This window comes from Bufo gargarizans, chromosome 8 (assembly GCF_014858855.1).
Source record: "Bufo gargarizans isolate SCDJY-AF-19 chromosome 8, ASM1485885v1, whole genome shotgun sequence".
NCBI lineage: Eukaryota > Metazoa > Chordata > Amphibia > Anura > Bufonidae > Bufo > Bufo gargarizans.
The window spans coordinates 25,953,064-25,969,900 of record NC_058087.1 but is presented as its reverse complement, the minus strand read 5'-3'; the positions used below and the strand labels follow the sequence as shown (position 1 = coordinate 25,969,900).

Genomic DNA, 16,837 nt, shown 5'->3' with positions numbered 1-16,837 from the left:
AGCTTCCGGTTCTAGGCATGGATGAGACCCGTTATGTGGATCCGGAAAGCCATTGCACTGAACCACAGATCTGTAGTATTTCACAGAAGCTTTAGGGAGACGAGACAGATTTGGGTCTGAATAGTGTAATATAAACCGAACCGCTCAGTGTAACAAACCCTCTAATGTTTCACTTTGTGTTTCAGGAAAACTACTTGTAATCCCCCCCAACCCCCGGTCACATTTCTGCAGCTTGCACCGCTCCATATCCACACTATTCACAAACTCACAAACACATAACAGACGAGATGAGTTCATATAGTTTATTTTGATGTTAATATTTTACATTTTCTATCCCCACAACTAAAATACCTCTGCTAACTTGCGTTTTTTACGAAGTTTACCGTACAAAACTGAAAACAAAATGACACCCAAAACTGCAGCAAGTAAGAGCGCAAATTCCACATATAAAGCGGTCATCGCATCCGAGGTGGAGACTTTCAGTCCCAGAAAGTGCACAAATGGTGGTTCCTGCTCTCCCGAGGGTCCTGTAGTGGGGCTGCTGCCGCTGGCTGTGGCTGTGGGTCTGGAAGTTGTACCTGCCGGAAAACAGGGGATTCTGGGTAAATGTCTCCTATAACTTAAATAAGATGGTGTATCTCAATGACTAAGTTGTCTCCAAGTTATAGTTCATCAGAAACAAACAAAAAAGTTATAATAATTCTGGAAATTTGAATTTCAATGGAAAATTTGTTGCTACACACGCCTAAGAATTATTGACCCTCCTCTTATGAGCGCCTTTGCGTATGTCACAGGATCGTTTACACTCACCTTCAGTTTCTGGTTCTAGGCATGGATGAGACCCGTTATGTGGATCCGGAAAGCCATTGCACTGAACCACGGATCTGTAGTATTTCACAGAAGCTTTAGGGAGACGGGTCAGATTTGGGTCTGAATAGTTGGTATAATATAAACCGAACCGCTCAGTGTAACCTGACGCCCACTCAAAGTTATCCATCAGACTCCAGGCGGAGTATCCACGGAGATCCACACCATCGTACTTTACAGCTGCAGAAGAGAACAGTCAGATAGTGGGATGTACAGTAATACCAGACAGATGTATAGCAGTTATATTCTTGTACATAAGAGCAGTATTATATTAGTTGTATTCTTGTACATAGAGCAGTATTTATTCTTGTACATAGGAGCGGTATTATAGTAGTTATATTCTTGTACATAGGAACAGTATTATAGGAGGTATATTCTTGTACTGTACATAGGAGCAGTATTATAGCAGTTATATTTTTATACATGGCAGCAGTGTTATAGTGGTTATATTCTTATACATAGAAGCAGTATTATAGTAGTTGTATTCTTGTACATAGGAGGCAGTATTATAGTAGTTATATTCTTGTACATAGGAGCAGTATTATAGTAGTTATATTCTTGTACATAGGAGCAGTATTATAGTAATTATATTCTTATACATTGGAAGCAATATATCTTTTTTTAATTAAAGCGGCATTCATTCCATAGCGCTGTACATATGTAAAGGGGTATACATAAGTAATACAAAACAAATGGAATAAGCATAAACAAGACAAGTTACAAACTGGTACAGGAGGAGAGGACCCTGCCTGCAAGGACTTGCAATCTACAGGGTATGGTAGAACAACACAGTAGGTAAGGGTAAAGCTGGTCATAGGGGTATAGCAGTAGCAGGGTCACTGTAGGTTGTAGGCTTGCTTGAAGAGGTGAGTTTTCAGGATTTTTTTAAAGGGTTCCACTGTATGTGAGAGTCTGATATGTTGGGGTAGGGAGTTCCAGAGTATGGGGGATGCATGGGAGAATACTTGGAGGCGACTGTGGGAAGCGGTGATAAGAGTAGAGAAGAAGGACTTGTAAGGATCAGAGATTACGTGCAGGGATGTATTGCGAAAGTGCCTTAGAGATCTACAGTATGGAGCGGACAGGTTTTTGACGGCCTTATATGTATTTGTTTGTATTTTAAACTGAATTTGCTGGGCAATGGGGGGCCAGTGAAGGGATTGGCAGGAGGGGAGAGGTGAATTAGTTGGGCAGCAGAGTTGAGAATAGATTGGAGGGGTGTTAGGATGCTAGATGGAAGGCCATAGAGGAGAATGTTACAGTAGTCTAGGCGGGAGATGATGAGGGCATGCAAAAGCATTTTTGCAGACTCCTGGCTGAGAAATGTGCGGATGCGAGAGATATTTTTGAGTTTGAGGCAGCAGGTAATGGAAAGGGCTTAGATGTGTGGCCCTGGAGATAAGTGAAGGACAGGGCAGAATCAAAGGTTACTCCAAGGCAGCGGACATAGTTGACTGAGGAGAGTGTACAGCCATTGATCGTGGTAGGTAGGTCTGTTGGGGGGGGGGGGGGGGGGTTGAGTGAGATGAGGGGAAGATTAAAAATTCTGTTTTATCGATGTTGAGTTTTAGAAAGCGAGAGGATAAGAGAGGATAAGAAGGAGGATATAGAAGATAGGCATAGTTGGATTCTGGATAGTATAATGGTGATATCTGGGCCAGAGAGGTAAAATTGTGTGTCATCAGCATAAAAGTGATACTGACATACATGGGAGTCTACAAGCTGTTCCGGACCATAGGTGTAGACTGAGAAGAGCAAGGGGTCCTAGGACAGAATAGAGAGGGGATATGATGAGGAGGTGGTGTAAGAGTGAGAGACACTAAATGTTGGGTCTGTGAGGTATGATGTGATCCAGGAGAGGGTCAGGTCTGTCATGCCAAGAGATGAGAATTACAGAAGGTAGTGGTCGACAGTGTCAAAGACAGGACAGGTGAAGGTGGACAGAGTAATGTTGTTTGGCTTTGGCAGTCAGCAGGTCATTAGGTGACTTTGGTAAGGGAAGTTTCAGTTGAGGTTCGGAAGCCAGATTCTAGCTGGTCAAAGAGGGAACAGTAAGAGAGGTGAGAGCCGAGGACAGTTCAAGTGAACATGTTGTTCAAGTAGCTTTGAGGCATATAGGAGAAGTAATAAGGGGCGATAACTAGTCAAAGAAGATGGGTCAAGGGAAGGCTATTTGAAGATAGGTGCAATGGTAGCATGTTTAAAACCAGAGGGGAAGACACTGGTGGTTATTGATAGGTTATGGAGATAGGGCTGGGATAAACACTGTGGTGAGGTTAGGGATGAGGTGGGTTGGGATCGGGTCAAGTGCACAGCAGGTGAGATGTAATCTGGAGAGTAGGGTGGAAAGGTTTTCCTTCGTAATGATGGAGAAGCAGGTTTTGGGGGAAGAGGACAGAGTAATTTGTGTAGAAGGGCTATGGGGACTGTGCACTGAAGCTTTCTCTGATGTCAATCTTTAGTTTAAAATATGTGACAAAGTCCTCAGCTGAGATGAGAGGTGAGGGTGAGGGCGCTGGGGGATGGAGAAGAGTGTTAAAAATGTTAAACAGTTGAACAGTTGTTTAGGGTTGTGAGACAGGGAAGATATGAGAGATAGGTAGGCCAGTTATGCAGCAGAGAGTGAGCACTTAAAAATTGCTCCTTAGAATGGGATTTCTTCCATTGCTGCTCTGCAGCCCTGGAGACTTGTCACAGTTCTTTTGTCAGGATAGTGTGCCAGGGTTGCCTATTGATTTTTCGGATTTTGTTCTGTATGAGGGGGCAACTAAGTGCAGAGCTGTAGTTATTGTGGTGTTATACAGAGTGGTGGCAGCATCTGCGTCCTGGAGGGAACATATGGTAGAGCATGGCAGAAGAGAGTCAGAAAGCAACCAAAACTCAAGATGTTTAAGGTTCCTGTGAGGGTGTGCTAGTGTGTGGACTGGGGGAGAAGCGGAAGAGACTAGTATAGAGAAGGTGAGTAGGTTGTGATCGCAAAAGGGGAGAGGCGAGTTAGAAAGGTTACATAGGGGGCAGAGGCGGGTAAAGATAAGATCCAGAGTGTGACCATCTCTGTGAGTGGGAGTGGAGGACCACTGTCAGAGGCCGAAAGAGGAAGAGAGTGCTAGAAGGTGGCTGAGTGGCAAGTGTCATTGGAGATGTTGAAGTCACCCATGATGATAGTGGGGATGTCAGCAGATTATAGAATAGATAAATTATACACACAAACAAAATATATTTTTTAGATACTTTACATACAGCAGATATACCAGTATCTCACAAAAGTGAGTACACCCCTTACATTTTTGTAAATATTTTATTCTATCTTCTCATGGGACAACACTGAAGATGTGACACTTTGATACAATGTAAAGTAGTCAGTGTGCAGCTTGTATAACAGTGTAAATTTGGTGTGCCCTCAAAATAACTAAACACACATCCATTAATGTCTAAACCGTTGGCAACAAAAGTGAGTACACCCCTAAGTGAAAATGGCCAAATTGTGCCCAAAGAGTCAATATTTTGTGTGGCCACCATTTTTCCAGCACTGCCTTAACGATTTTGGGCATGGAGTTCACTAGAGCTTTACAGTTTGCAACTAGAATTCTCTTCCATCCCTCCATGATAACATCACGAAGCTGGTGGATGTTAGAGACCTTGCGCTCCTCCACCTTCTATTTGAGGATGCCCCACAGATGCTTAATAGGGTTTAAGTCTGGAGACATGCTTGGCCAGTCCAGCACCTTTACCCGCAGTTTTTTTTAGCAAGGCAGTGGTCGTCTTGGGGTCGTTATCATGTTGGAATACTTTCCTGCGAACCAGTTTCTGAAGGAAAGGGATCATGCTCTACTTCAGTATGTCACAGTACATGTTGGCATTTATGGTTCCCTCAATGAACTGTAGCTCCCCACAGCCGGCATCACTCATGCAGCCCCAAACCATGACACTCCCACCACCATGCTTGACTGTTGGCAAGACACACTTGTCTTTGTACTTCTCACCTGGTTGCCACCAACACAAGCTTGACACCATCTGAGCCAAATAAATGTATCTTGGTCTCATCAGACCACAGAACATGGTTCTAGTAATCCATGTCCTTAGTCTGCTTGTCTACAGCAAATTGTTTGGGGGCTTTCTTGTGCATCATCTTTAGAAGAGGCTTCCTTCTGGGATGACAGCCATGCAGACCCATTTGGGGCAGTGTATCTGAGCACTGACAGGCTGACCCCCCCATCCCTTTAACCTCTGCAGCAATGCTGGCAGCACTCATACGTCTATTTTGAAAAGACAACCTCTGTATATGACGCTGAGGCCTGTTCTGAGTGGAACCTGTCTTGTCAGAACGCCGTATCGTCTTGGCCACAGTGCTGCAGCTCAGTTTTAGGGTGTTGGCAATCTTCTTATACCCTCAGCCATCTTTATGTAGAGCAACAATTCTTTTTTTCAGATCCTGAGAGAGTTCTTGGCCATAAGGTGCCATGTTGAACTTCCGGTGACCAGTATGAGAGAGTGTGAGAGCGATAACCCCAAATGTAACACACCGGGGAGAAAAAATGTGTACTCACTTTTGTTGCCAGTAGTTTAGACATTAATGGCTGTGTGTTGAGTTGTTTTGAGGGCACACCAAATTTACACTGTTATACAAGCCGTACACTGACTACTTTAATTGAATCAAAGTGTCAGATCTTTAGTGTTGTCCCATGAAAATAACTAATAAAATATTTTCAAAAATGTGACGGGTGTACTCACTTTTGTGAGATACGGTACTTTTATAATGACCTGAAGGTGTTAGTGAAGTGAGGTTGCTGTGTATATGCCTCCTTATAGATGCTGATCTCTTGTGAGTAGTGTTGAGTGCAAATATTCGTGCAATCTAAGAAAAATAGGGGCACATCCAAAAATCAAGGAAAAGAGTGCCGGCCCTCGGTATGTAAAGCACAATGTAGCAAAAGAGAAGAAAGAATACCGAAACAGGAGCCGCACATCTACAAAATGTACAAGTTTATTTAGGAAACAGACACAGCATAAAAAAGTTTAAAATCGTTGTATACAACAAATCCGGGCCATGTAAGCCGTGTATCGGCGCATGCCCATCTGAATCACCACAATTTCATGTGTGAACCCCCACATCCATCAACATATCAAAATATAAAGTGCATGAGATCCATCAACAATGAATAAGAGTTAATAAATACTTATCATGGTATTGGCATGATGGGGGGTATCTGTGGCGATCAGAAAGAAAGCCCCACGCGTATCGCCAGGCTTGCTGGCTTCCTCAGGAGTGCCTCGAGGAGTGCAAATATTCGAATAGCGAATATTAATCGCGAATATCGCAACTTCGCTAATTCGCAAATATTTCGAATATAGTGCTATATATTCGCTATATAGAATATTCGTCATTTTTTTACATCTGAAAACATGATTCCTCCCTGCTTCTTTCTTGTGGGTCAATGAGTCATTGGCCCACAAGCAACTCAAGAAGGGAGAAATCATGTTTTCATATGGAAAAAAAATAACAAATATTCTAAAAAACAAATATATAGCAATATAGCGAATATATTCGTTATTTAGAATATTCGTCTTTTTTTTTTCAATCTGTACTGTTATTCCACTTTGGCATACTCCTCCCCGACAAGTGTCTCCATCACCATGGGAACGCCTGTGGGTTAGAATATACCATCAGATCAGAGTTTTCCCTGAGATCGTGAAAACTCAGATCTGATGGTATATTCTAACCCACAGGCGTTTCCATGCTGACGGGGACGCCTATCGGGGAGGAGTATGTCAAAGTGGAATAACAGTACAGATTGAAAAAGATGAATATTCTAAATAACGAATATATTCGCTATATTGCTATAACTTCGTTTTTTAGAATATTCATCATATTCTAAAACAAGAATATATAGCAATATAGCGAATATTCGTAAAATACACATATAGACTGCAATTTAGCTAATATAGTGCTGTAGTATTATATATTTTTTTAAAGTGTAAATTTTTTCCAAATCTGAAGTTAAGAAGAGACAAAAAAATTAGACTATAAAAAAAGAATATAGCACTATATTAGCTAAATTGCAGTCTATATGTGTATTTTATGAATATTCGCTATATTGCTATATATTCTTGTTTTAGAATATGACGAATATTCTAAAAAACGAAGTTATAGCAATATAGCGAATATTCGTAACATACACATATAGACTGTAATTTAGCTAATATAGTGCTATAGTATTTTTTTTAAATAGTGTAAATTTTTTCCAAATCTAAAGTTCAGAATAGACAAAAAAATTAGACTATAAAAAAAGATTATAGCACTATATTAGCTAAATTACAGTCTATATGTGTATGTTACGAATATTCGCTATATTGCTATAACTTCGTTTTTTAGAATATTACGAATATTCTAAAACAAGAATATATAGCAATATAGCGAATATTCGAAAAATGCACATATTAGCCAGTAGCCATAGCCAACCAATAGGAAAGTTGCCTTATACAGTTAAAAAAAAAAAATAAATACGCAAATTATTAAGTCGCATATTATTTGTGATAAATAGAATAATGACGAATATTCGATTTCAATGAATATAAGACGAATATTCAATTGAATATTTGCGACATATTGCGAAATCGATTATGGCACCTCCCGCTCATCACTACTTGTGAGTAATTTAACTACAAGTAAAGACTGGATGTAGTTGACTGACATGGATTGCAGATACGTTTGGCCTGCGTTGTATATAATCCCATACCTTTCAGAGCCTCATTCACATAATGCTTATAAAAATAGGTTCTCCATTCATCATTTAGATTTGTCCCACGCTCAGATATTCCGTTTTCTGTGATATATATAGGAGGGTTGTTAAATTCTTCCTTTATCCAGTTTAATAACCTTCTGAGTCCAAAAGGCACCACTTTCAACCATCCACTCCCAGATCCGAGCCAGGTGTGGTCGCTCAGTAATAAACCCCCCTGTAATGGAGGACAGGAAATCCATCAAATCTCTTTATTTTCTTTTTAGTTAGGATCCAGTTATAGTCTGTGTCACCTTACCTGTCCCCTTGATAAGCCTGATAGTCTAGGTCATAGACAGCATTTCCAACCAGAACGCTAGTGTAGTGGTTCAGGCCTAAAAAGTCGTACGTGCCTTTTATTCTTTGCTTCTCACTGTCGGTAAACTCTGGGAGCCTGAAGATGATGAAAAGCATAGCAATGACTATCTATCCAAAGTATGAAGGGCAGGTGTGGTAGGGATCATGCATCCATATGAGGAATAGACCTTTGATTTTGTTATGTCCTGCAGACCACACATCCAGGTCTTTACCCCTTTTTGTCACCTCCAGCTCAGAAATACTTCTCACATCTGCTCTTCCTTCAACCACAAATCACCCAATATGCCTGTGCATGCCCTCGTCATCTGCCTAGACTACTGCAATATGCTCCTGTATGCCCTACTCTCTAAGGCTAGGTTCACATGTGTCTCTGAGGCGCCATTAGGAGTCCCTGTCATAGATTTAGTTGCATTCGAGAGGAAAACCGCATGTAGTCCTATTTTTCCGTCAAAACAACAGACAACTCAGAAGCTGAAGCCCAATGTAAATGAAAGGGGTTTGTCTAGTATCGGTTGTAACCATTATGTAACAGGGTCCAGCACTGTATTGTGGTCTCTAGGGGCGTTGCTAGGTTAAAACATTCGGGGCCTAGGCCCCGGATGTTTTGTCCCAGGCCCCCAATGTACTGCCTTCCAGATAGATACAACTGTATTGCTGTTCTCAGGACGGCAATACAATTGAATCTAATGCACTGGAAGAGCTGAAGGACCTGTGATGACATCACTGTCATGTGATCAGTGCTGAAGGCAGTGGTTGAGAAGGACCTGGAATAATGTCACCATCATGTGACCAATGCAGGAGAGTCTTGGGGAAGAAGCTGTGGTGAGGTCTGCTTCATGAGGAGAGGTAAGTGAAGAGAGAGTTGTGATTATTAAACTGGGAATGTGTGTTAGGGCTGAAGGGAAAGATGTTATTTACATGGGACTGCATGTTTGAGGTGGCTGGGGAAGGATGATGTTATTTACATGGGACTGTGTGTTGGAGGTAGCTGGGGAGGGGGTGATGTTATTTACACGGGACTGTATGTTGATGGCGGCTGTGGTTGGGAGTGATGTTATTTACATGGGACTGAGTGTTGGTGTCAGAATCCTGATGTATTTTTCCAATTTATCACTAGTGGCCACTGTTTTACTCACTCTAAAATATTGTGTTGCACTTTCACTCATCACCACTGGAGGCTGCTGTGTTTGTCCTAAGATTTGCCCTTAATAAAGATGGCTGATGTGTGCTGATTGGAAGCCATCTTGTTTCCAGTTTTGGCCTACTTATACCCATGAGGCAATTGAATCATTGCTTTAGTATTGTGACTTGTTCCAGTCTCCTGCTCCTCAGAACCATCTTTCCCAGACTCTTTCTAATCTTCGGTGAATTATCACTTTGCGATCTACACTTCAAGCCGCACTACGGACTACAACTCCACAGTTCATAACTGCGCCTGGCTTATTCCATCTGGCTACCGGATTCCAGCCATGTTTACCAGTATCGTAACAGTTGGAGGAGGCTGAGGGAGGGAGTAATGTTATTTACATGGACCTGTGTGTTGGAGGTGGCTGGGGAAGGGGTGATATTATTTACATGGAACTGGATATTGAAGGCAGCTGTGGGAGGGAGTGATGCTATGTACATGGGACTGTGTGTTAATAGCAGCTGTTGGAGGGAGTGATGTTATTTACATGGGTCTGAATGTTGAGGGGGTGATGTTCAAATGGGATTGCATGGTAGAGGCAGCTGGGGAGGGAGTGATATTATTCACATGGGACTGTATATTGAAAGTGGCTGGGGAGGGGGTGATGTTAGTTACATGGGACTGTATATTGGAGGGGTTGAAGGGAGGGAAGTGATGTTATTTACATGGGACTGTATTTTGGAGGGGCTGTAGATAGAGAGGGATGTTATTTACATGGGACTGTATATTGGAGGGGTATGGAGAGAGGGTGTGATGTCATTTACATGGGACTATACGGCTGAGGGGGGGACATAGTGTTATGTACATGGGACTGTATGGTGGAGGGGCTGAGGAATTATTATTTCTGAGGAAACTAAAGGGAGGAATATAATTACGGGGGGCATTATAAATACTAAAGCACTTCAGGGGGCAATATAACAGTAGGGGGCGATAAAACTACGGGGGGCACTGCAGGGGGCATTATAAATACTGAGGGCACTGCAGGGGGCATTATAAATACTAGGGCACTGTTGGGGGCATTATAAATACTGGGGGCTCTTCAGGGCAAGCATTATAACAGTAGTGGTCAATATAGTTTTATAGTAGTTACTGTATATTCTTGAACATAGGAGGCAGTATTATAGTAGTTATATTCTTGTACATAGGAGCAGTATTATAGTAGTTATATTCTTGTACATAGGAGCAGTATTATAGTAGTTATATTCTTGTACATAGGAGCAGTATTATAGTAGTTATATTCTTGTACATAGGAGCAGTATTATAGTAGTTATATTCTTGTACATAGGAGCAGTATTATAGTAGTTATATTCTTGAACATAGGAGGCAGTATTATAGTAGTTATATTCTTGGACATAGGAGGCAGTATTATAGTAGTTATATTCTTGCATATAGGAACAGTATGATAGAAGGCAGTATTATAGTAGTTATATTTTTGTACATAGGACCAATATTATAGTAGTTATATTCCTGTACATATGAGCAGTATTATAGTAGTTATATTCTTGTACATAGGGACAGTATTATAGTAGTTATATTCTTGTATATTGAAGGCAGTATTATGGTAGTTATATTATTGTACATAGGAGCAGTATTATAGTAGTTATATTCTTGTACATAGAAGGCAGTATTATAGTAGTTATATTCTTGTATATAGGAGCAGTATTATAGTAGTTATATTCTTGTACATAGGAGCAGTATTATAGTATTTATATTCTTGTACATAGGAGCAGTATTATAGTAGTTATGTTCTTGTACATAGGAGCAGTATTATAGTAGTTATGTTCTTGTACATAGGAGCAGTATTATAGTAGTTATATTCTTGGACATAGGAGGCAGTATTATAGTAGCTATATTCTTGTACATAGGAGCAGTATGATAGTAGTTATATTCTTGCATATAGGAACAGTATGATAGAAGGCAGTATTATAGTAGTTATATTTTTGTACATAGGACCAATATTATAGTAGTTATATTCCTGTACATATGAGCAGTATTATAGTAGTTATATTCTTGTACATAGGGACAGTATTATAGTAGTTATATTCTTGTATATTGGAGGCAGTATTATGGTAGTTATATTATTGTACATAGGAGCAGTATTATAGTAGTTATATTCTTGTACATAGAAGGCAGTATTATAGTAGTTATATTCTTGTATATAGGAGCAGTATTATAGTAGTTATATTCTTGTACATAGGAGCAGTATTATAGTATTTATATTCTTGTACATAGGAGCAGTATTATAGTAGTTATGTTCTTGTACATAGGAGAAGTATTATAGTAGTTGTATTCTTGTACATAGGGACAGTATTATAGTAGTTATATTCTTGTATATTGGAGGCAGTATTATGGTAGTTATATATTTGTACATAGGAGCTGTATTATAGTTATATTCTTGTACATAGGAGCTGTATTATAGTTATATTCTTATACATAGAAGCAGTATTATAGTAGTTATATTCTTGTACATAGGAGCTGTATTATAGTTATATTCTTGTACATAGGAGGCAGTATTATAGTAGTTATATTCTTGTACATAGGAGCAGTATTATAGTAGTTATATTCTTGTACATAGGAGAAGTATTATGGTAGTTATATTCTTGTACTATCATTATTTCACTCAATAATGGTGTGAAAGAAAGCAGTTCTGACCATAAGCTTTATAACGGGAGTAATCTTCCTATGGTAGGTATGCCTCTGGATGAAGTATACTGTGCATGAATGACAGATGTCTCTTCCTCTGCATTGCAATCCATTGTAGATCACCAGTAAGGCATCATGCACACGAACATATTTTCATTTCCGTGTCCGTTCCGTATGCATTCTGTGTCCGTATGTCCGTATTTCCGTTCCGCAAAAAAAATTACTACGTCCTATTATTGTCTGCATTACGGACAAGGATAGTACTGTTCTATTGGGGGCCAGCTGTTCCATTCCGTAAAATACGGAATGCACACGGACGTCATCCGTATTTTTTGCGGATCCGTTTTTTGCGGACCGCATAATACATATGGTCGTGTGCATGAGTCCTAATACAGACAAGGTTTTAAACACGGTTATACTTTGTGAAGGGCCAGTGGAGGAGATGCTGAAACCATGATAGAGAATCCCTCAGTTATGCTCCTTCCCCTCAAGCCCTGCACTAAGCATAACATAACATATGAGTTTCACTAGGAGTGTTTCTTTAAAACATCATCCAGTCATAAGACAATGTGAAATAAGGATTATTACATGGCTGATGCTGGCCTAGTCATTGTCAGCATACTCACCGGCTTTGAGGCAGCCCTGCAGCAAGGCTTCTCTCACGTATCCTGGTCTTCATAATTTCTGGGTAGTCTCCAGTTTTAAAGATAGGATATTGAAACCATCCACCGTAAAACTGAAAACCAATGAAAGTTGAAAGTCACTTATACATGAGGACACAAAATGTTTGATATTTTTCCAACTTCAATGTACTAATAACAAGTATTCTTCCTATGTGTAATATGATGTACGAAAGGATTTACCCTGAGAACATTAAAAGGAAAATAATACATTCTTTATTGAACCTATATTGTTTAACCCCTTAGGGATCTGGCTCATTTTCACCTTAAGGACCAGGCCATTTTTTGCAAATCTGACCAGTGTCACTTTATGTGGTGATAACTTTAAAACGCTTTGACTTATCCAGGCCATTCTGAGATAATTTTTTCGTCACATATTGTACTTCATGACACTGGTAAAATGGAGTAAAAAAAAAAATCATTTTTATTTATTAAAAAATACAGAATTTACCCAAAATGTTGGAAAATTTTCAATTTCTCTACTTCTATAATACATAGTAATGCCTACAAAAATAGTTATTACTTTACATTCCCCATATGTCTACTTTATGTTTGGATCATTTTGGGAATTACATTTTATTTTTTGGGGATGTTACAAGGCTTAGAAGTTTAGAACCAATCTTTAAATCTTTCCGAAATTTTCAGAAACCCACTTTTTAAGGACCAGTTCAGGTCTGAAGTCACTTTGTGAGGCTTAAATAATAGAAACCACCCAAAAATGACCCCATTCTAGAAACTACACCCCTCAAGGTATTCAAAACTGATTTTACAAACTTTGTTAACCCTTTAGGTGTTCCACAAGAATTAATGGAAAATAGAGATACAATTTCAAAATTTCACTTTTTTGGCAGATTTTCCATTTAAATAATTTTTTTCCAGTTACAAAGCAAGGGTTAACAGCCAAACAAAACTCAATATTTATGGCGCTGATTCTGTAGTTTACAGAAACACCCCATATGTGGTCGTAAACTGCTGTACGGGCACACAGCAGGGCGCAGAAGGAAAGGAATGCCATACGGTTTTTGGAAGGCAGATTTTGCTGGACTGGTTTTTGACACCATGTCCCATTTGAAGCCCCCCTGATGCACCCCTAGAGTAGAAACTCCAAAAAAGTGGCCCCATTTTAGAAACTACCGGATAGGGTGGCAGTATTGTTGGTACTAGTTTAGGGTACATATGATTTTTGGTTGCTCTATATTACACTTTGTGTGAGGCAAGGTAATAAGAAATAGCTGTTTTGGCACCGTTTTTATTTTTTGTTATTTACAACATTAATCTGACAGGTTAGATCATGTGGTATTTTTATAGAGCAGGTTGTCACGGACGCGTCGATACCTAATATGTATAATATTTTTTTTATTTATGTAAGTTTTACACAATAATTTCATTTTTTAAACAAAAAAAAATCATGTTTTAGTGTCTCCAGAGCCTTGAGAGCCATCGTTTTTTCAGTTCTTGGGCGATCATCTTGGGTAGGGTATGATTTTTGCGGGATGAGTTGACGGTTTGATTGGCACTATTTTGGGGTGCGTATAACTTTTTGATCACTTGATATTACACTTTTTGTGATGTAAGGTGACAAAAAATGGCTATTTTTTATGGTGTTCACCTGAGGGGTTAGGTCATGTGATATTTTTATAGAGCAGGTTATTACGGACGTGGCGATACCTAATATGTATACTTTTTTTATTGATGTTTTACACAATAATATCATTTTTGAAACAAAAATAAATCATGTTTTGGTGTCTCCATATTCTGAGAGCCATAGTTTTTTCAGTTTTTGGGCGATTATCTTAGGTAGGGTTTCATTTTATGCGGGATGAGATGATGGTTTGATTGGCACTATTTTTGGGTGCGTATGACTTTGTGATCGCTTGATTTACACTTTTTGTGATGTAAGTTGACAAAAAATAGCTTTTTTTACACTGTTTTTTTACGCCATTTACCTGAGGAGTTAGGTCATGTGATATTTTTATAGAGCAGGTTATTATGGATGCGGCGATACCTAATATGTATACTTTTTTAAATGTATTAATGTTTCACACAATAACAGCTTTTAAAAAAAAAAAAAATCATGTTTTAGTGTCTCCATATTCTGACCCATAGTTTTTTCAGTTTTGGGGCGATTGTCTTAGCTAGGGGCTCATTTTTTGCGGGATGAGGTGACGGTTAGATTGGTACTATTTTGGATGGCACATGCCTTTTTGATCGCTTGCTGTTGTACTTTTTGTGATGTAAGGTGACAAAAAAAATGGTTTACTTAGCACAGTTTTTATTTTTTATTTCTTACGGTGTCCATCTGAGGGGTTAGGTCATGTGATATGTTTGTAGAGCCGGTCGATACGGACGTGGAATTACCTAATATGTCTACTTCCCCCCCCCCCCCCTATTTTTTCCCTTTTTTTTTTTTTTTACTTTTTTTGGGGGGGGGGGGGACTTTATTTTTCAAGTTTTTTCACTTTATTTTTTGTCCCACTTTGGGACTTTTAGGGGTCTAATCCCCTTTACAATGCATTCCAATACTTCTGTATCGGAATGCATTGGCTGTATGAGTAATACAGTGTGTGTTACTCATACAGCTTCCTGCCTGTGAGATCCAGGGGGCTGGACACTCAGAAGAATATGTAAAAGGTTTATCTATAAAGGGAACACTCTGCAGTTATTGTACTTAACCACCTCCCGACTGCCTAACGCAGGGATGTGTTGCGTCCTGCGGGCAGCCGGGTCATTCCTCCTGGACGCATATACACGTCATCTCGCGAGAGCCTAGATTTTGCGTGAACGCGCGCTCGTTCAAAGCGACGCGCAGCTGAGAAGTTGATCTACAGCCTGCCAGCAGCGATCATTCTCTGGCAGGCTGTAGATGTGATTTTTTTAACCCCTAACAGGTATATTAGACGCTGTTTTGTTAACAGCGTCTGATATACCTGCTACCTGGTCCTCTGGTGGTCCCTTTTGCTTGGATCGACCACCAGAGGACACAGGCAGCTCTGTAAGTAGCACCAATCACCACACTACACCCCCCCCATCACTTATTAACTCCTTATTAACCCCTGATCACCCCATATAGACTCCCTGATCACCCCCCTGTCATTGATCACCCCCCTGTCATTGATCACCCCCCTGTAAGGCTCCATTCGGACGTCCGTATGCGTTTTGCGGATCCGCGGATCCGCAAAACACGGACACCGGCAATGTGCTTTCCGCATTTTGCGGATCCGCACATTGCCAGAACTATATAGAAAATGCCTTTTCTTGTCCGCAATTGCGGACAAGAATAGGACATGTTCTATAGGCTCTACAAAAAACGCAGTGTTCGCCCGATCAGGCCTGATCTTGTGCGCACACTTGCGTTCTATCCGCCCAACCGCAGAATTTTTTCTGATCACTGCAAAAACACCGTAAAATCACTGGAATTTGGCATTTGGGCCCCTTTGCGCACCTAGGCTGCAAAAAAGTGTCACACATGTGTTTTGGGGTGTATTTTTACATATACCCATGCTGTGTGTGAGAAATATCTCTGTAAAAGACAACTTTTTCAATTTTTTTATACAAAGTTGTCAATTTACAGAGATATTTCTCTCACCCAGCATGGGTATATGTAAAAATACACCCCAAGATACCTTTCTGATAAACTAATTTTTTTAACATCTACAGCCTGCCAGCGAATGATCAGCGCTGGCAGGCTGTAGTATAACTTCCAAGCAGCGCGCCGCTGTGAACGGCTCGGGTCTCGCGAGATGATGCCAATAGACGTCATTGAGACCGGAGTGCGCCGCCGTCCTGACGCCTTTCGGCGTTAGTGTGACGGCAAGAGGTTAAACAGCCATAACTAAGGGAAAAACTCAAGGAAAACAATGGTAAGTGAAGAAACTAACGATTGCTTTATGCATAATGCTGCTGCGGCAGTAACATATGCAAAAATTGTTTTTTTTTGATGAAAACATGACAGTTACCCTTTAATGAATATTGATGTATTTTTTTATTTATGCAGAATACTGTTGAACATTAGGGCCATTTACTTGGAGGTAGGTGGAGTGTTATGTAGTAGTGGTCCTATAGGAGAGTACATGTTACATTACTGACATGGTGATAGTTTCTTCATAGCTAATGCCTGAGGAAAGGGAGCGATGTGGATCTCAGACCTAGGGATGCTGGATGGGAGCTTTCTCAGTCCATTCTTTAGAGTCTTTATCAGTGGTGTACATAGAGAAGTAAGGGTCCCATAGCAAGAATCAAACCAGGCCCCCCACACAGGACAGAAGAGTTATCAGTAACCTCTGGCACTCCAGATGTTCAGAAACTACAAATCCCAGAATGCTTCATTTAGTTCTGTGGGAGTTAGACGAACAGCCAAGCATGTT

At 40.2% G+C, this 16,837-nt stretch overlaps 1 protein-coding gene across 1 annotated transcript in view; it reads right to left on the bottom strand.

The window, feature by feature from the left end:
* Positions 1-342: 342 nt before the first annotated feature.
* The window catches only part of LOC122944682, a 101,416-nt gene continuing 84,921 nt past the window's right edge, over positions 343-16,837 (bottom strand). The window contains 6 exon segments of the mRNA XM_044303228.1: positions 343-646; positions 807-1,047; positions 7,605-7,807; positions 7,839-7,856; positions 7,906-8,040; positions 12,420-12,529. Of these exon segments, the coding sequence (XP_044159163.1) occupies positions 343-646; positions 807-1,047; positions 7,605-7,807; positions 7,839-7,856; positions 7,906-8,040; positions 12,420-12,529 (1,011 nt within the window).